The sequence below is a fragment of the Gopherus flavomarginatus genome, chromosome 2, assembly GCF_025201925.1.
Source record: "Gopherus flavomarginatus isolate rGopFla2 chromosome 2, rGopFla2.mat.asm, whole genome shotgun sequence".
Lineage (NCBI taxonomy): Eukaryota > Metazoa > Chordata > Testudines > Testudinidae > Gopherus > Gopherus flavomarginatus.
The window spans coordinates 83,409,855-83,430,816 of NC_066618.1; the positions used below are offsets into that span (position 1 = coordinate 83,409,855).

The 20,962-nt window shown below is 45.2% G+C and overlaps 1 protein-coding gene across 1 annotated transcript in view; it reads right to left on the reverse strand.

Annotated features, from left to right (window-relative positions):
• LIMD1 (LIM domain containing 1) overlaps positions 1–19,242 on the reverse strand; it is a 57,756-nt gene extending 38,514 nt beyond the window's left edge. Inside the window, exons 1-3 of the mRNA XM_050937988.1 lie at positions 19,154–19,242; positions 16,989–18,886; positions 2,176–2,277 (exon numbers count right to left, since the gene is read on the reverse strand). Of these exons, the coding sequence (XP_050793945.1) occupies positions 2,176–2,277; positions 16,989–18,495 (1,609 nt within the window). The 5' untranslated portion in view covers positions 18,496–18,886; positions 19,154–19,242. The remainder of the gene's footprint in view (positions 1–2,175; positions 2,278–16,988; positions 18,887–19,153) is intronic.
• Between the last annotated feature and the right edge of the window lie 1,720 nt (positions 19,243–20,962).

Sequence of the window (20,962 nt, forward strand, 5' to 3'; positions counted from 1 at the left end):
TTGGAGTGGAGCCTGGAGCTGGAGCGCGGAGCAGCTCCAAAGTAGTGGAGCTGCAGGTTTTTGCCTGGAGCTAGAGCAGAGTGCCTTCCAAAATCTGAGAGGGACAAGGTGTGGCAAATGCTTGCAGAGGTCTCAAAAGAGCAACACACAGATGTGGAAACTACAGAACCTGAACCATCAAAAAAGAAAATCCACTTTCTGCTAGTGACATCTTACTCAGATGATGAAAATGAACATGCGTCAGTCCACTCTACTTTGGATCATTATCAAGGAGAACCCATCATCAGCATGGACCCATGTCCTCTGGAATGGTGGTTGAAGCATGAAGCTACATATGAATCTTTAGCACATCTGGCATGTAAATATCTTGCGATGCTGGCTACAACAGTGCCATGCGAACACCTGTTCTCACTTTCAGGTGACATTTTAAATAAGACATGGGCAGCATTATCTCCTGCAAATTGTAACCAAACTTGTTTGTCTGAGTGATTGGCTGAAGTAGGACTGAGCGGACTTGTAGTTCTAAAGTTTTACTTTGTTTTATTTTTGAATGCAGTTATTTTTTGTATATAATTCTACATTTGTAAGGTCAACCTTTATTATAAAAGAGATTGCACTCCTGTACTTGTATAAGGTGAACTGAAAAATACTATTTCTTTTGTTTTTTACAGTGAAATTATTTGTAATAAAAAATAAATATAAAGTGAGCACTATCACTTTGTATTCTGTGTTGTAATTGAAATCAATATATTTGAAAATGTAGAAACATCCAAAAACATTTAAATAAATCGTATTCTATTATTGTTTAATGGCACAATTAATTTTTTTAATCACTTGACAGCCCTACAAATTACTTGCCTCTGCATATGCATTGTGAAGCTTAGTTCATTAGTGTTTGTAAAACACTCTTGAGAGCCTCACATGGGAAGTGCAAAGCTTTTATTGTTATTATTTGTAGTCAAAATACTACTAGCACCATAATTTTGCAAGGCACCTGATGGAGATTACAAAAATAAAGCAAATTGTGGCTCCCTACCCCCACTCAAAGAACTTAACAGTTTAAATCAGACAAATAAGGAACATGAAAATAGACAACAGAAGGGGGTTGCAAAAGCAGGGATGAGGATTAAAAGAGATGAGTATTTTTGTTACATATTACAGAGTGAGTGAAAGCGAGTTCTTAGGGTAAAAGTCATCTTCCAGTCCTATGCAGTCTATGGCAGGAAGCAAGGCAAGAGACAGGGGATTTATAGGAAGATAGCAAATATGGTACACAGGAAGGAGCAGAGTGAAAGAAAAGGCATGAACACAGGTGTGGGAGAGAGGGGGCAGAGAGTAAAGGGCAGGATTTATGAATAAAGCAACAGCAGTTCCATTATTTCTTCATAGTGGCCAATTTATCACCAAATGGCAATGATCAGTCATTTCAATTCCTAACCCATTCTGGGACCCAACATACATAGGAGTAGTACTATGAAAGCACAGCATGTATCCTGCCATCTGTGTAATATAACAAGACACAGCATGGACACAGCTGAAACAAGTCTAATAATCAGATCAGGGATATAAAAACTTGACTGAGACAAAGTGAAGTTAGAAGGCAAATCAGCTCCAATTCTAAAAAGCTGTGTTTCCTTTACAATGCCTATAGCTATACATAATTTAATTTAGGACCCAATCCTGCTAGCCCTTCACATGCAGCACTCTCATATCTGGTCCTCAGATTATATAGTCTGGGCAGGGAATCTGTCTTAGACACACTGAGATTTTAAGGCCAGAAGGGATCATAGGAGCATGTAGTCTGACACACACAACTCAGGCCATGGAATTTCACCCAGTGATTCCTGCATCTAGTCTTCTAGGTCTATGAAGTTCTGTGCATAAGATACAGCTGCAATGGTAGATAATAGGCACTTACAAATACTCACAGGGCTTTATCTTGCTTTACATACCATATAGTAGTAGGCAGGCATAACCCAAAACACCTAATCTAAATGACATGCAAGAACTAATGTGAAAAAGTAGAGCTGCAACAGAATCCATCAGGTACATACAACCTGCCATGTAAATAAATACCATATGTTTTGAAAAGATCTGAAAATCCATTTGCTGTAAAGTTCCATTACCATGTGTATGCAATGTTGCCCTTTACTACATAGGCAAAGACACACTTACTGCATGCTCCACAGGTGAAGCAGCCATCATGGTAGAGATTCCCCATTGCTTGGCAAGCCTGGTTTGCTCCATACACACCTTGGCTGCACTTCACGCAGGTTCCTGAAAATGAAATAATGACAAAGAAGAGAGATCAGAGGCAGAATGTATTAACATGACAAGTGCACATTAAGGAAAGAGATGGCCTAGCTGCAGAGGATCTTTACCTGCACCAGAAGCACTGGCTCATTAATATGTGCGCCTCGATTAAAGAACAGCAGAAGTAAGACACAGTCATCATAGCAGGGGAAGCTAGGCGATTTCAGTATTATACACCATGCAAACTATTGTTAAAGGTAGGAGCGGCTCCAGGCACCAGCAAGCCAAGCACGTGCCTGAGGCAGCAAGCCATGGAGGGGCGCTCTGCCAGTCGCTGCGAGGGCAGCAGGCAGGCTGCCTTTGGCGGCATGCCTGCGGAGGGTACACTGGTCCCACGGCTTCGGCGAACTTCCCGCAGGCATGCCGCCGAATCCGCAGGACCGGGGACCTCCCGCAGGCAAGCCGCCAAAGGCAGCCTGCCTGCCAAGCTTGGGGCGGCAAAATATCTAGGGCCGCCCCTGGTTAAAGGCTGATGCTATCATCAGATTTGTGGAGGGCACATCACTGTAAATAATGTGAAAGAGTATCTCAAGACCTAGTTTCCTACATTTATTCCCTTCCCTCCCCACACCCACCCTTTCCCAACCACCTCACACACACTATAAAAAAGAAAACTTTGGAAAGGCTTGAAGATAGTGAAACTTGTTTGGTTGTTCAATGACAAATAGCTTTCACTACTTCAGTATAGAATGTACCTTTTGATTGCCACGATATCTTAGGGAAACTAGGATTACTCTTTAATTGATCAATTTAAATCTTCATCTATTTCAGTTTACTACTGCTTCTGATGAACATAAAAATCATGAGACTGCCCATTAATCCAGCCTCTAGACTAAACATCAAATTTGCATCTCTTCCCTTTCCCAGATACCTTCTGAAAGGGAAGTCTCAATGTGAATATTATCTATATATAATGTATCCCAGGCCAGATCCTCCCCCCTCCAGTTCATTTAAAACAATTCCATCTGGTGGAACAGATGTCTACTGGCAATACAAGTAAGCTCGTATAGACTTGATTCTCAGAATAGCTAGTATGAACTTGATTCTCAGAATTGCCTGTGGAATGAAGTACAGCCAGTGCATGCACACACAGATTTAGTTTTAGGAGCCAAAACTCTACCTATATCTGTTGGCTCTGAGTAAGATAATCATAATTACAAAGGCTAGCCTGAGCTGGAGCACAAATCCATCCACATTCAGCATGCTATTACAGAGGAAATGTAAAATGAAACTGAATGCTTTGACTGTGAGGGTGGTGGGGGCAACCTTTGCAAACCAGAAGGAATAGCCTGCGTCTTGTCTTACTCGCTCAAGCAGGAGAATATGGGAGAGTTACCCCCACACCCTATTGCTCAGCCAAGTAAGACCAGCACAGATCTCCAGATGGGCTCTGTTGCGAAGCAGCACCTCAGCTCTCCAAACACTCCCCACGGCAAGCAAGAGGTCAAGGAGGACACAGAGCCTTGGCTTTACTCCCTCTCACTGGAGAGAGTAGCTGGCCAGGCCAGGAGGAGGAGTAAATATCCTTTCAAGGGCTGCAGTAACATACCCTCTACCCAATCCAAGAAGCAAACAAGAGCCAGAGAGGAATATCTCTGAAGCATGGTGCCTCCTGGGGCAGTGCGGTTTACGCATTGCCCTTTGGTCAGCCTTGTGCCTAGAGGGACAATGTAGCCCCATGCAAGTAATCTGCAGATGCGTTTACCTAGCTGTTTAGTGAAAAATGAATGTGTTTTTTTATTATTGCTCTGTATATAACAGCCTGGATGATGCGTGATGCTGGGCAGGCAAATAAAAAAAGGACAGGGCCTTCCACCAAGGAGTCTACTATTGAAGGCTCCATGCATGAGCAGTCCCATTGAACATCAGTGAGGCTATAAAAGCATGGAGCTGCAGGAATGAGGCCTTGAACAGACACAGCACAGTAAAAGATGGCAATAGAGGAGAGGGGAGTATATAGGAGGAAGAGGAAGGCTATAGCAAGGGAAGATTACAAGATGTACTTGAGGTTATGTCAGACCCCTTTTAAAAATTAATATATTTCAATTTGGGGCAGTGCCCAGCAGGCCTGGCTCTAGCGTTTTTGCCACTCCAAGCGGCAGAAAAAAAAAAAAAAAAAAAGGAGCGGCGTTCAGCGGCAGTTCTACCGCTGCTTCTTCTACAGTGGCAATTTGGCGGCAGATCCTTTGCTCCGAGAAGGAGTGACAGCCCCGCAGCTGAATTGCCACTGAACGGCCGCACGTGCCGCCCCTCTCTTGATTGGCCGCCCCAGACACCTGCCTGCTATGCTGGTGCCTGGAGCCGGCCCTGGTGTCCAGTGATAGCTGGACTTGGCCTTGTATCTTCCTTGAGAGACAGAGATTGCCTCACAAGCAATAAAAACCTCCAGTTGGTCTGCTTTGCACTTTCCCTGCAGCCACAGAGAAAAGGCAGCCTAGGCCATGTTTAATGACTGCCTACCACGCTTGGCCTGTTTGATTTCCAAAGAAATCTTTTTTTGATAATGAAAAGAGATCACAGTTAGATCCATTTCCATGAGCCACGTACTACTGAGACTTCTCTTCTTCCTCAGTCTAAAATGAACATGGCAATAACAGGACCAGAAATTCTGCAGCTGAATGGGAATTTTACTCATTACAAATTATTGCTACTTTCCTATGTTCAAAAACAGCACAAGCATAACAGGGGGTTGAGATGATGCACAGCAAACTACATGTTTTGAGGGGAAGGGAAATCACCCTCATCAATTTCCTTCATGGTTTTTGAGTTGGAATATTCCTCGCTCCTCTAATACTGTATAGAATCCACGATGAAAGGCATGCCGGAAAGCCGCTGTCAGACTGACAGAGAAGGGGAAGTTACTGTCTCAAAATAAATATAAAGTGGAGCTAGCTTGTCTGTGCTAAGTGTTATCACATGATCACCACAGACCAGTTTTAATGCAGAATCAGGCTCAAATTATCTGAAAAAAATAGCAGTCAACGTTTTCAGCAGGGCCAGCTCTGTCTCCACAATGTTGTAATCTATGTTTACTTCACTTATCTTTACTTTTAACCAAGGGAGGTGGTACAGACCTGAGGTTGATTTCTGCCTCTGCACTGACCAGCTAGGTGATCATGGGAATGTCACTTCACCTTCCTGTGACTCTGTGGCCTGGTCTACACTGGAGGGGAAGGGAGGGGGGAATTGATCTACAGTACGCAACTTCAGATACGTGAATAATAGACGTATTTAGACCTACTCACCGCAGTGTCTTCACTGTGGTGAGTCGACTGCTGCTGCTCCCCCTTTGACTCCGCCTGCACCTCTTGCTCCGGTGGAGTACAGGAGTCGACGGGAGAGCGCTCGGGGGTTGATTTATCGCTTTTAGACTAGACAGGATAAATTGACCCCTGCTGGATCAATCACTGCCCACCAGCCCAGCGGGCGGTGTAGACATACCCTGTTTCTCCTTCCACCCTTTGTCTGTCTGATGTATTCAGACTGTAGAACTCTTTGAAGCAGGTACTGTCTCTTACTATTCCTCATGGATAGTGCCTAGCACAGCAAAGGTCCTGGCTTCATTTGGGGTCGGTAGGCACTATTGACATAACTGATTACATAGCTGATTTAAGATTCCAAAAGAATTTTAAGTGATTAAAAGATCTGGTCCATGTTAGGAACAAAACTAGCCTATCTGCAACAGTGTCCAAAAGGCGGCGTCAACTACAGCTCTGGCAGAACCATACTGGCTATGGATTTTCAGCAAACATTTCTCCCTCTTGCTTACACTAGTATCAAGTTTTCATTATTCAATGGTAAAAATGCCTGAGACTTGTCTACAGCTACACTTGTACTGTTGCTAAAAAGCAGATACTAATCTTCCTACTACACAGTATCCCGAGCATGGAAAGCACATTACAGTGCATTAGGCTAGAACTCTGAAAACTGTTACAAACAGTTCCAAGCCCTAGCGTGGTCAGATCCAAAGAGCAGAATGGGAAAGAATCCAATCATAAGGCTGAGAAGAATAGAAAGCTATTCTACTTGTCCAAATGTGGTCTGAACAAACACACCAGCTGGTTATGGATCCACACCAACATGCCAGTCATTTGGCAAAACTTCTTGGATCTTTTCAAACAGAGAGCACAGCTATTTTAGATATTTATGAAAATCTGCATTATCTGAAAGTAAAACAGGATGGAGAGAGAGAATGGAAGATAAGCTAAGTTTTGTAGGCATTTGGGGTATAAAAAGAGGAAAACCTGACCTTTCAAATGCATATATAGCAAGTCAAAGTCTGATACAGCCCAATATTTTGTCCTGTCATCTGACATACACAGCTCAAAGCCTATTTGTAAGATTCCCTCTTGCCATCCTGAACCAAGGCTGCAGATTTTGCAGTTTTAAGATCCTTCCATAACAGTTACTGGTCTTTCTGCAGAATCTACACTTCTACCCCAATTTAACGCAACCCGATGCAACATGAATTCGGATATAACGCAGTAAAGCAGTGCTCTGGGAGGGGTGGGCTGTGCGCTCCGGCAGATCAAAGCAAGTTCTATATAACATGGTTTCACCTATAACCCGGTAAGATTTTTTGGCTCCCGAGAACAGCGTTATATCAGGGTGGAAGTATATTTCTTTTATTTAAAAGGTGCCTAACTTTTTCCCCTTGTACATGCAAATGTACTTTTTCTCCATTAAGCCTCCAGAACATAATTTCTTTCTCTCCAGAAAGTGCCCAGACACTCAATATGAATTAGTAGTAACAACAACAACTACAATTCAGAGAGGGAAAACATCTGTAAACTACCTCATAGGCCAAATCTACTGAAAAGTACTAAAATAGTTTTAGCCAAATTATGCCCCACCCTGATGGAGCTGTCTGTGCTGCTTAATTGCTTAACACCTAATGCACCAGGCATGTAGGATAAAAACATACCTTCCCTGCTGCATCATGTAATGGATAGATGTGTGTGAAAGGGCCAATGGTCCAATGGAATGTTGGCACACAGTGTAACACGGCAGCTATTTAATTTCCTGCAAGGCTATCCTTAGCCAAATGACGGCAGCACAAGAAAAGCGAGCAAATAAATCTGTTAGTCTTTAAGCTAGCACCGGACTCCTCGTTGTTTCTGTGGATACAGATTAACACGGCTACCCCTTTGGTACTCACCATCCAGTTCATTTCACAGAGTTGCTGAATTCCAATCCGAGGTGGTGCTATTTAAACGCTGCCATTATCATGATCAGTGACAACCTATCACACTACAGACCCCAAGGTTCTTTTAAAAACAAAAAACTGGGCCAAATTAAACTTTGGTGTAATTGCTCCAGGGATGGGTGTTCACTTCTATTACTATGCTAAGGTGGTGTTAGCAATGTATTTTAGAAAGCCTTTACCTCTCATTTTAACCTGACTCCTTCGAAAGAAAAAAAAATACAGAATTAATTATAATTTTTACCTGACACTATTCAGTCTCTACAACACTCCCAGCTCACCCCCTATTGCCATGATGAACCTGCTCTTTCAGGTCTGCTCTATGCTAGGACAAACCTATTGCTGATGACAGGCACCAGAAACACGCACGCTGAGCTACTCCCGATCACAGGTTAGTTGCCAGAGGAGAGCAGTACACACAGTGTTCAACTCCATTTCAGAACTGTAGTTATGCCCTGCTCCAAGCAAGTCCTAACTCCAGTGTTTTGTAATGTTGCTTAGTGTGCTTTCTACTGGCCTACACTAACAGTTTAACGGTCATCATCATCAGTTCTTACATGTCACTGATGCTCACCAGCAGCAACGAGGAAATTTCCAACTATAGATTAGGCCTGAGTAAAAGTGGAGAAATCTTATTCCTCAACTCCAAGCGTAAGGCTGAATACTGTATATATGCTTACATTTCAAAAATGGGGGCCTTAGTAGGATGCCTGTATTCTGCACTTGGTTGCTTAGACCTGCACTTCATTTAGGCAAGCAAGTGCCAACTTGAGCATCTAAAAACACAGCATGAAGATGTTCTATTAAATTATCCACATCTGAAAATCAGGTAACACGCCTTTAACCCTGCACAATGTATTATTAAAATGTACTCCAAGGTATCCCTTTCGTCAGCACTGACGAGCCTGAAAAAAATCACGCATGTGAAGTGCTAACAAGTTTACACTCAAGTGCACTGGGAGAATGGTAGCCATATTTGGAAAGGGAAAGGCCATAAATTGCTGATTTCAGTTTAATTTCTGCTTCTAGGGCAGCTTGCCTCTGAACAATGAAGTCACTGTTCCATCTAGCATCATGTGGAAAGTAACTGCCCCAAGTTACATCTGAGGCGCTGAACAACAAGATCTTTGGAGCACAGCTAGGACTGAAAACAAGCCTTAAGAGCTGTGTCCCAACTCTTACACTTGGTTTATTCATTTTAATTCATCAGAAATGCTGCCACCGGAAACAGCCCACGCTCACATGTCCAGCGGGTCAGAAAAGACCCCAGAGCTGCCGGAAGCAGAATCTGATCTTCTGGTATCATCTGAAATGTCAGTCCCCTCCACTAAGTTCAACAACTAGATTTCGTTTGCCACAAATTTCAAAGTCTAAACAACATTTTTCTCCTCCAAATGTTACTACTTCACTTCTAATTCCTTGCAATCGCTAATTTACTAATGATGTTGCTGAATGATAGCATTCTGTATGACTGATTGGGGCATTACACTTCCATCCACCAAAGTCTGTTCAGCTAGAAAGCAATAAGACAGTTTTTCAACGACTTTTTGGGACATAGAGTCCAAATCAAAATATTTCACTGCCACCTTTACATCTATACCCACCTGTATTTCCTCAGCAGGAAGCCTAAGCCACAGAGGGAGAATGTGAGGATGTGATACTTTGGATCAGACAAAAGGCCACATTCTGCCATTTCACCGATGATGATGAGACAGCATGGGCATGACTCAGGGTAGACTTGGGCGATATAAGTCCAAAGTGATAAAGACACTTTACTGGGTCAAAATCTGGAGTTGGCATTTAGCAATTGTGTGGATCTTATTCTTTTCATTTATTCTCTATAATCCTTTACACCTACATTTGCTTCTGATAACTAATTTCATTCTTCATCGGCAGGTTTAACAGTTATTCAGCTGTTACGTTGCTTACAGAATTACAGCCATTAATAATATTAACTAAAGCTTGTTTGTGGCCCCTCCTTATAGTTGGCTAGATTTACGTGGAATAAATTAGTCACATTTGGAAAGAAAAATCAAGTTGTTTTCATTCAAACATCTCCAATACATGTTCTGTATGTTCCTTTCCATATATTTGCACCCAAGAGCTACAAGTGTCATGGTCTTGCTTTTTGCGTCAAGGTCCAGAGTAACGCCGCCCCCACCTTTTTTCTTCTGTTGTTCCCATCTCACCCCTATGCTCCATCCATTATGAGTCTTGACTGCTGCCTGGCCAGTACTGTCTTCTCATTCTCCCTCCTGAAAATCCATTTCTACCATGAGGACCACAAGAACTAAGTCAACAACACAACATATATATTATAAACAAAGAAAGGAAGGACACATCTTGCTTCCTCATGTTGCGCACATTCCCCTTCCCAAGTAACACTAACCTTATTCCTCTAACTCCCGACCTTCCCCATATCCCAGTTCTGTTTTGTGGTTGCACATTTCACGGAGTCATGGCTACATTAGAACGTACCACCACCACCTAGGTCTTTTTTGGTGCTTTCCCTCAGTAGATCTCAAAGTGCTTTACAAAGGAGGCCAGCGCCATTATCACTGTTAGCTCTTTGGGGCAGGGGCCTGTGTACTGAGAGGTGCTTGGCAGGCCTTTGAGTGCTACAGAACAACAGTTAACAATAATGCTCCTCAAAGAGCCAATTTCCAAAGCGGGAGGGAGTCTCATGTGAATAGTGAGTCCTTGGCAAATGCGGCTGCATACCTGTTCAATTAACACTCAGTGGCTGGCGCAAGTCTGCTAACTGCCTGTGTAGATAATTGCGTATGCAAAGGGAAAACAGGTCACTACATGCAATTCTTCCACATTACCCATAGTCTGTGCACTTGTGAAACCTTGGTCCAAGGTGTTTAAAGCCCCTAGGCCTGATTCACAGTTATCCTACACCTTGTGGTGTCATTTACCCTTGTGCAAAGTGAGCACAAAACATCACCATTCTGATTTGGTGGCATTTTATTTTCACACCGCACTGGTGCAAAAGACTACACCAAGTACAGGGCAGAGTGAATCAGGCTCCATATCTTTTGCAGCCTTGCCCTCACCACCACCACTGTTGATCCTGAGTCACTGCTCTCTCTCGCGCTTTAAAATAGCATTTTTTTTTTTTAAACACAACCTCTAGTTCAGCTTTCAAGAGAGGGGAGGAGGGCCATATACAGCTTTAATCCTGAAGAGTCATATCCCAGGTAAATATTTATTCACTTGCTTCCTTGCACAGAGATAAGCTTTGTGCTGTCCACAAGTGTACTAATTCACGTTCTGAAACGAGGAATGTTGGAAGAGTTACTGCACGATTCCATTCTTCCCGCCTCCCTCTCCCTGCACCCCATACATGAAACTTTTTCCAGCTTCAGAGCTTTTCCAGCAACAGGCACGCATCTAGCAGGCAGACATGAACACAGTCACACATTTCCAAAGGGAAAGCTGCCCTTATCTCCAGCCGACAAAGTATGCATGTAAAAGAAACCTCAGAAAATTCTTCTGTTTTTACCTGAGGTTCCCACTGCAGCGACCCTCAAATTATCTTTTTAGCATCTGTAACATTTTGGTAGCAATATCAGCTATCGGATTGCAATGATTGCGCAGTGAGACACCAAGTTCACTGCACAACTGCCCTCTGCTCTGACAACTAATTACATCCATCTGCACGTGCTAAGATTCCAAATCTCCACTTGGGTTAAATGATTCATCTTGAGTTCTAATTTGGTGAAAAATCCTCAAACCCAACTATATGATCCACTCTGCTTGCCTGCTATAAAGCATCTGTGTGTTCAGCTTCAAACTAGGATGGCCTGGGGCTCTGATAAAATACCAGCTTATCAGCTCCACCTTGAGTAGTAATGAGAGGATTTAGACCTTAAAAATCTAAGAATCACTCATAATATGAAAAAACACATCGAGTTTGTTTTAAAACGCTACTGATAACCAGTGTCTTTAAAACACTAAGAGCCATATTTCCATCTGTGGGTGCAAGAGGTACACTCATTATGTGTGCGCACACCTGTTTCACCTGCAAAAACCTGAGTTTGTACATACAAACTGGGTAACTGCACATACAAATGGGCAGTCAGGCACTCTGGGCTTAATCACGTTCCATTGAAATCAACAGTAAAATGTCTATTGGCTTCAGTGGTGCTTGGTCAGGCCTGAAACTGTCCGATTTTCATTCAGAAGTCTGTGTTCTCTTACAACACAGTGGGCACATGCACATTTCTGCAGTCCACCTGCTGTGCTCACACCTGGAAATCTGGCCTTAACTTTAGCTAGTGAGAGAAGATGAGAAAATTTCAAAGGAACCTAAGGAAAAAGTTAGGCACTCCAATACCACAGAAATGCATTCGATTCAGGCACCTAGCTCCTTAAGGCTTCCCTGACAATGGCCGTCTAAAACTTTAATAAAATCAAAGTTAATTTCCAGATCTGTCCCACGTGGACTCAGGGCTCTTTCCCCACTGTAGTAGAAACAGACCCCTCAAAGCTTTTTATTCCTAGCCTAGAAGTTGGATAATAGCCTTTGATTTTGACTGTACAGGTAGCCCCTCAGATTCCTTATGTCTCTTTTGAATCCGGCATAATCCATTGCAGCGAAGTCAGCATTTCAGAAAACACTCTTAAAACAAACTAACAAAAGCCAAAAAAGCTCTGGAGACCCAAGCAGGACTCACTTTTCTGACACTGCTTATATGTATGTATTATTCAAAAATCCTGACTTCTTTGGTTCTTTCCTTCCTTTCCCATACCATATATGGTTTGAGAAGCCAGAAGTATTTTATATGGCAATCTTGTGTTGGCTAATAACTCAACAGTTTGTTACTCCTCAGAGTAATCCTACCTATATTGGATTTAGTCTTTTCTTTTTTTTTTTTAAAGTTTGTTTACCAAAAAGTTGATTTTCACACAGTGGCAAATACAAAATCTCCCTTGTTAGGAGCAGAGCTCTTTATTAAAAACATCCATTCCTGACAGAAGTAGAACAAACGATAAATATCGTTTTTTAAAAATCTCACCTGTGTTTCAAATAGCATTTCAGATTACCAAACATGAAAGCATTTACAGAAACAATCATTTGCACCTGTGTCTCTAGCCAATATCAATTCCTGGTTCTGAGGTAATGGCAGAGGAGTTGCATTTGAGTTCACAATAATACAGAGGAACGTTTAAAACAAAAACAAACTGCTATTTTTTTAGAAATCATTGTTACATAAAAAATTCTTTTCAATACGAAGTTTTGGTAGCTCGAGGAACTGGCTTAATGAAGAAACAGATTTGTAATACAGTACTTAGAATTTCTTGAGTCAACTTGCTGTATGCAATGTAGCTATAGCCATGTTGGTACCAGGTTATTAGAGTGACAAGGTGGGTGAGGTAATCTCTTTTATTGGACCAACTTCTGTTAGTGAGAGAGACAAGCTTGGGTGCCTCTTATGTGTCTCTCATTGACAGAAGTTGGTTCAATAAAAGATACTACCTCTCGAGATAATTCAGTGCTTTATCCTTGAGTAACAAATAGTATACTGAATGATAAAAGTGAAAATGAGAGAGAGAAGACGACAGCAATAGTTTATAATACTTCTATACTGCATCAACTCTTTCAAAATATTCCAGGAAGTCACCATTAAACCTCCCTTCATAGATTTGGAACTCAAAACTGCTGCAAATTCTATTTCTTCCCTTAGCATTTCTGCTCCCTTACGCATGTTATTCTCAGTTGGCTGCATTGCCCATCCCCATGTATAGCTTCCTAGTAGGAGTTTGTCACTGGAACCTACCAGGAATTAAGGAGCCTCCATCTCTTTTCCCCCTCCCCAGGATCCTGATTAAAAATAATTCAGTGGACCCACCATACAGACCTCATTGCACGTTACCATTACAACACCGCTCGCTTCCTGAAAGTTAAAAAAGCACATATCTTGCATTATTAAAGGTGGTAAAAATCTAGTTATCCATTACATCCGTCATGCACCTACTTCCCATACACATATTAAAGTACGTATAGTCTAGCTCCTCTGTTCACTCATTGAAACCACAATGAATTCAAAATCCAAGCAGCATCCTCTATTGAAGAGAATCTCACAGCTTAGTCAGTGGAGCATTCTATATTCAGAGTAGAGGAATAGTATTTCAAACACTATCCTAAAAAGCAGCAAAAAGAACACAAGACACTGCCATGCAAAATGATTAAAGTAAAAAAAGAGTTTGTCAGATCATTATCATGTGACACAATAGGCATTTTACTCCATCTGCCCTTTCCCTGGAACAAAATTTGATTACAACTATATTCTGTTGGGGGAACATCACATACTGATATTCTGGAATATATTTCCCATGCAGTTCTCAACTAAACATTGGGAGAAACAATCTATATATCCTTTGGATACCAACAGTGGCAGCTACCTAGCTTGCACAGTAGTTTATTGTGAAGTTCATAGTAATGTTAGCAAGAATAGAGTGCTTAAGTATCATTGGTGTATAGACTGCCTGTGCTGGCACCAGCAATGGTGGCCTTCATGGAGCAACAAGAGTAAGCTGAAAGCATGAAGTCCTTCTCCTGGTTTGTGTTTGTAAGCCTGCACAGGATGAAGATGCACAGAGGTGAAAAATGTTACTTCATATTAGGAAAGAGAGTTCAAGCTACTGCTACATTTGGGATGTTCAACCCATGTATCTAAGGGCACGTCTACACTACAAATTTAAGTCAACATACAGCTGCCGCAGTAATTATTGTGGTTTTTCATGTCTACACTACCCTCCTTCTGTGGAGGAGCATCCTCACCAGGAGTACTTGCACTGATTTACGAGGGGCAGTGTGGGGGGTTGAGAGCATGGACTCTCAGCTCTTGGTGGAGCTCCCTGCTCCAAGCCCTGATGATGGCCAGGCTCAGAGCAGGGACCTGAGAGCCCAGGCAGCAGCCAGGGCACCTAAGTTCCCTGTAAGCTGCACAGCTTTGCAGCTTACAGCTATTTAGCGCTGTACAGGCGCTCAGGGAACCTGCCCGGGGACCTGCTGCAGCCAGGGAAGGGGCATCCCTCCCCTGGCTCCTACCTAGCCTGGCCCCCAACCTGCTACGGCAATGGCACCCCTCCCTCCAAGCCCAGGCATAGCCCAGGCCAGACCCAAGCAGGGCCAGGGCAGTCCAGACCCAGCTGCAAACAGGGCGGCCCTCCCCAAGCCCAGACTTGCTGGGTCCGGGGGAATGGCACTTATCTTGCAGCCCCACCCCCAGAGCTGCCGTGGTGGGGAGAGGTGTCTCTTCCCCCACAGCCCAGGTGCTGCTGCGGGTAGAGAGCTGCAGAGAGTCCTCTCTCCCCACCATAGCCCCTGAGCAGCCTCCTGCACCCAAACCCCAACCCCACCCCAGAGTCCATCCTCCCAGCCAGAGCCCTCACACCCCAACCCTCTGCCCCAGCCCTGAGCCCACTCCCACACTCCGAACTCCCCAGCCCCACTCTCACCACATGAATTTTGTTATGTGCACCAATATGAACACATCACCTTCATATTAATGCATTCCACACATGGGTGAGAAAAATTAGAGGGAACATTGCCCCTCCTCCCCCAAACGCACCCTGGAGTGACAGCCTGAGCTGTGACCCCGCATGAGGTCCATAGCAGGGAGCCAATAGACTTTCTTGTCAATTTCACAGCTCCAGTAAGAAGCCCTGAAATTGACAGTTATGACTGCCACAGCTGATTGAAGGAACACAGTTTCTACATCAAATGTTGGCAAACTACGGCCTGTGGGCCAGATCAGGACCATCCTCCCTGGCCCCTAAGCTCCTGGCCAGGAAGCCTAGTTCCCGGCACTTCCCCTGCTGTCCCCCCTACCCCGCAGCCAAGCCACAGCGCGGGCCACACTCTGGCCCGCCGATCCCACTGGGTAGCATGGGGAGCAAAGCTTGCTCTGGCCAAGTGTCGCACCTGTGAGCTCCTGCTGCTGGTAAGGAGGCAGGGAGTGGGGGGTTCTGGGGAGCAGTCATGGAGGAGGGGGCAGTTGAATGGGGCAGAGGATATGAGGGGGCAGTCAGGAGATGGGGAACAGGGAGGGTTGGGAGTGGGAGTCCTGGGGGGCCTGTCAGGGGGCAAGGAGTGGGGGGGGTAGATAAGGGGATGGGATCCTGGGGGGCCATTAGGGCTAGGGGACCCCGGGAGGGAGTGGTCAGGGGACGAGGAGTAGAGGGCAGTTGGACAGGGAGTGGGAGTCCAAGGGGGGCTGTCAGGGGGCAGGGGTGTGATTAGGGTCAGTCAGGGGACAGGGTTGGATGGGCTGGAGGTTCTGAGGGGGGCAGTTAGTGGATGGGAAGTGGGAGGGGGCAGATGGGGGCAGGGGCCAGGCTGTTTGGGGAAGCACAGCCTTCCCTACCCGGCCCTCCCTACAGTTGCACAACCCCGATGTGGCCCTTGGGCCAAAATGTTTGCCCACCCCTAGCCTACACGGACACTGCAACACTTTACCACCAACAACACAGGCCCTACCACTCTCATGGAGGTAGAGTTATCATGGGGGTGTAGTAGGGCACTTACATTAGTGGGAGCAAGGCTATAAACACTGACATAATTGGGTCGTCTTAAGCCTTACATCAACTTAACTCTGTAGTGTAGACTTGGCCTAAAACAGGGAAGAACAAAATTTATACTGGCCATGATACTACTTCGATTGAAGTTAATCACAAAATTCTCATTGACTTCAGTGGAAACAGGATCAGACCCACTCTTTCCAAGAACTGGGTAATCAGACTATAAATATCCTCTATCTTGTTAAGCTAGACACGGCTGAGAAAGAGAGAAAATACACCATTAAACTTGCCCACAGGTCACTGTCAGCCGATGATATCAAATGGACTGAAATCAGCAAAATATTTTAAACTACTTATTCAGGTAGCCTCAGATGTTAAGTTCTCCTTCTCTTTTCACTGCAAGATACAAGCATACCTTGCAGCACTGGACAACTTGTGGATCTGAGCTGAGTACATTTATGGCCTGGTTTTGAGATGTGCTCATTCAAGGTGCTGAATAGCTGCAAGCCTTAGTCTTGTCCAACTTTTTGATTGATTAAAAAACTACATTTTAATTGAAGCTGAATCACACAATTTTTAGAAAAGGAGGTAGTCTATTAATATTTTTAAAATATGTTAAATTGTAATAACAATGAATTAAGAACTTCAAAAGTCATAACCCTTCCACATCACCCCACTCATCATTCCCTTCTGAAGTTACTATGGAATCCTTGCTTTAAAACAAGTGAAATGGAAAAATGTTTCATAGTCAAAATAATTTCTAGCCTCTGTAGTGACTGACACTTTACAAAAATAAACCACTGGAGGACAAAAAAAAAAAAAAAAAAAAAAAAGGGCGTGCTTCCCTCCTAGTCTCCGAAGAAGTGAACTTTACAGCAGTTAGTACCGTCAGATGCGTTAATATAACTTACAGATTGCAATTTCAGACATAAAAACTTACCAAAGTAGTCAGCCTTGGGACGAGCATCCATCTCTTGCTCCAGACGCTGGGTAAGTGCTTCCAATTTTAATTCAGCTGCAGACGGCCCTTGTTCCTGCTGTGGAAGGAGGGTCTGACAGGGTAATTTTACTTTTGTAGAACTGGAATTTTCCTGATGTCCTGAGTCATGCTGCAGACTGCTTATACCCTCTTTAAATGGAGACCTTGGAGCATCAGAAATCATTGGCCCATGTGAAGCTACGTTGATGGAATTCTGCTCAGGACTTATGCCAGAGCCAGGACAATTAAGCCTGTGATTTTGACCATGAACTATGAAATGGGCTGTAGCCTTGGGACAAGCACTGGCTTGCTGATAATCTACGCTTGGAGGCAACGGAGTAGGAGCTGAACTAGACATGGAAGAACTAGAATTGTCATGGTACCATAACGGGTGGTCATGACTGTTTTTGTGTGGTGTGCCAGAAGGTAGCATCTCACTCTCAGGGTTTGGGCTAAATTGATCAGACAGACCTGAAAACCCTTGTGCAGGCAATGTCGATGGGGCTGAGAATGAGGAAGATCTCTGCTGTGGAAATCCCACTGCGGTCTCATCATCAAACCCTGTTGAAGTGGAAAAGGGGGTCAGAGTGTGTGAGAAAGAGGAAGATCTCTGACCAGTTGAGTTTTGGTCATAGCCTCGACTGAGTCTGTTGCTTTCATTCCCATTTTCCTGGCTTCCATACCCACTTTCAGAAGACCTGCAGGAGCTCAGTGACTTCTGATGCTGGTACGGGTGAGGATCAGCTTGGGTTTTTGTAGGACTCCTTGGCAGCTGATCACTATGATTAACATTGGATCGTAAACTCCCCAAATCAGATTTTGGGATGGAAAACTTACCAGCATCTCCTCTCCAAGCAGGGATGCCTGTCTGATTCTCATTATAATGCTGTCCATGGGGAAGAGAAGGAAAAGATGGCTTTGTAGTGCTGGGATTCACATGGGCTGCTCTGTGGAACCCGTGTCCTTCAGAGACCTCGGAATCCCCCAGATTCTCTCTACAGCCATATTCTTTGCTAGCTGTTTTGCCATGTTGGTATAATTTTGTTCGCTGCCCATCAGGAACAGCTTGTGGGTGGTGTGGAAAAGCAAGCTGGTGCGCTGCACACACTGATGCTGTGGCCAGAGGAGGTTTGGCAATATTTTCTCCTGAATGCAATTTAGTGGCCCCTGCAGCTACTCCAGGCACACGATGATTTGGAAACTGCTGCTGGACACCAAAATTGGCCCCACCATTTAGAGAGCCAGAGTCAGCCAACATCAGCTCCTCTTCTTGTTGCTGCTGCTGTTGTTTTTGGAGATGAATTTTAGCCATTTTAGTGGCAAAAACTCTCCTGGTTTCCTCAAATTCTGGGTTGTTGCCAACAGCTTTGTCCACCCGAAAAAGTCCATCCTTGGAGGCTTCATACATATTGAGATCTTCTATAAATTTACTTGCCTCTAGGCCCAGATCATCATATTTACTATCCATTTTTGCAAATTCACTAGAGTCTCCCTCCCAGGGCTAAACTTAATGATGAAAGCTACAAGCCATCCAGGACTGTAGGAGCAGTTAGTACTGAATCCACTTTACTTTGTGATCCTCAGGTTCATGTCCACTGGGTCCTCCACTCAGAAAAAGATTACACAAGTTTACGTGCTTTGTAAAAATAATCAATTTTCTTGCATACGCAAAAACTAGGAAAACAAACTTCAGGGTTTATCTCCCCTTAATAACCCGGGTCAGAAGCAGCTGTATCTTCTACCCCCCTCGAAGAAGCAAGATCTGAACGGGCTCCAGGCCCAGAGGCGAGGATGGCGATTAAGGAGATTTCCCGTTCACCCTGCAATCAGGGCTTACTCAGCCGCTAGCAGGACGGAGGCTAAAAAAGAAAGAGAGAGTTTGTAAGCGTCACATGGACCCAGGCTGCAAACCCCTTCCCTGCCCAGCGGGAGGCCCAGGCACAGCTCAGGTCCCTCACGCCACGCGCGGCTGGGGGGCCCGTCCACGCTCCCGGGGAAGTGGGGAGCAGCGGGGGAGTCAGTCCCTGCCCACAGGGAGGGGCCAGGGGCTCGCTGCAGCACTTGCGGGGGGGGGTTGCCAAGAGCCCCGGGAACATCCGGGGGGAGGGGGTCGGGGGGAACCTCACGTGGCCTCGTCGCCTGCCCCGGCGAGGCGGCGGCTGCGGGAGTTTCTCCTCCGGGGGTGAGCGCCGGGGCCGGGCGGGGCGCTGCTCGGGCTGGGGCTCCCCAGCGGCCGCTCTCCGTGACTCGGTGTCGCTGCTCTGCCCCGCCCGCGTGGCGGCCTCGCCCCCTTCCCGCGGGCGGGGGGGCGGAGCCGGCCGAGCCCCAGGCTGGGGAGGGGGCGGCGGAGCAGCTGCTGCCTCGCGGTGCGGGGACGCACCCGCCGAGCCGGGATCCACCTGGCCGGGGCCTTTAGGCGCTGCCACCTCGCGCCGCGGCTGCTCAGTGCCTGAGTGCGGGTCCAGCGCGTTGCAAAGCCCCCCCCCCCCACCCCCCCGGTACAACTGGCGAACGAGGGTCGCGGCTGCGGCCCCTCGCCCTGCAAAGCCTCCCGCCCATGCTGAACCCTGAGCGTAAACTCTGGCCCCAACCCCGTGAGTTACCCCGCGTAGTCAGACACCTGCATGGAGCCCCCTCGGGCTTGGTAACTTGGAGGGTGGAGAGAATCTAGTCACCCTCAAAGGGACAGTCATTCAACAGCAGTTTTCTTCTCTGCCTCCCTGTGCAATCTGAGCAGAAAGTTCTGTTTTCTTTTTGCGATGCTGTTCAGTAGTGGCAGCTTCGCTGAATAGATTAGTCATATCTGTTTCTGGCCAGCTTCAGGTCAATGTACTGTACTTTCCAGTCCTTATGCACTAAACACAGTTCAGGAATGGCTGGATTACAAACCCTGCAGTGGAATGTTTTGCTAAAATAAAAATAGAAGAACCTAGTGGTTGGAAAGAAGCATAAGTGTGGGCCCAATCTTGCTAAAATGCACAACTTCCATAACTCACTAAGCAGCTACAGGGCCTGTGCAACAATGGGGAGGAAAATACTGACCATCTGTTTAACTCTCAGCAACCATTTGTGAACACACAAAGCCACCTGGCAATTGTTGATGCTTTTAGAAAGAAGTGGCATGCCATTTTTTTTTTCATTTTTGGCATACGTATGCAATTTTTCAATAATCCTAACCACAACCTACAGTCCTCATCATGGAACTCCACTGAAGTCCCTGGCTCCAGGTAGACTTAAGAGTTTGCTGACCAGGAGCTCATTGCAGGACCAGGCATTAGGCCATGAACTGTCAACCACTTATGTACATTTGTAACTTAATTCACATGGGCAATTGCACTGACTTCTCAGATGAGTAAAGTTTGCACTTGCATAAGTGTTTGCTGTCTCGAGGTCATAGGCATGATCCAATGCAGGGTTCTGCTTGCACAGATCCAAAGATTGGAGGAGTGGTAAATAATGAAGAGGATGCAAACAAACAATATAATTTTAATGTGGCTAAATGTAAGTGTCTATGGCTAGGCACAATGAACATAGGCCATACTTAGGGTATGTCTACACTATGAAATTAGGTCGAATTTATAGAAGTCGTTTTTTTAGAAATCGTTTTTATACAGTCAATTGTGTATGTCCCCACACAAAATGCTCTAAGTGCATTAAGTTGGTTGACTGCGTTAACAGTACCAAGGCTAGTGTCGACTTCCGGAGTGTTGCACTGTGGGTAGCTATCCCACAGTTCCCGCAGTCGCCGCTGCCCATTGGAATGCTGGGTTGAGATCCCAATGCCTGATGGGGCAAAAACAGTGTCGCAGGTGGTTCTGGGTACATGTTGTCAGGCCCTCCTCTCCCTCCCTCCCTTACTCCGTCCCTCCCTCCGTGAAAGCAATGGCAGACAATGGTTTCGCACCTTTTTTCCTGGGTTACCTGAGCAGATGCCG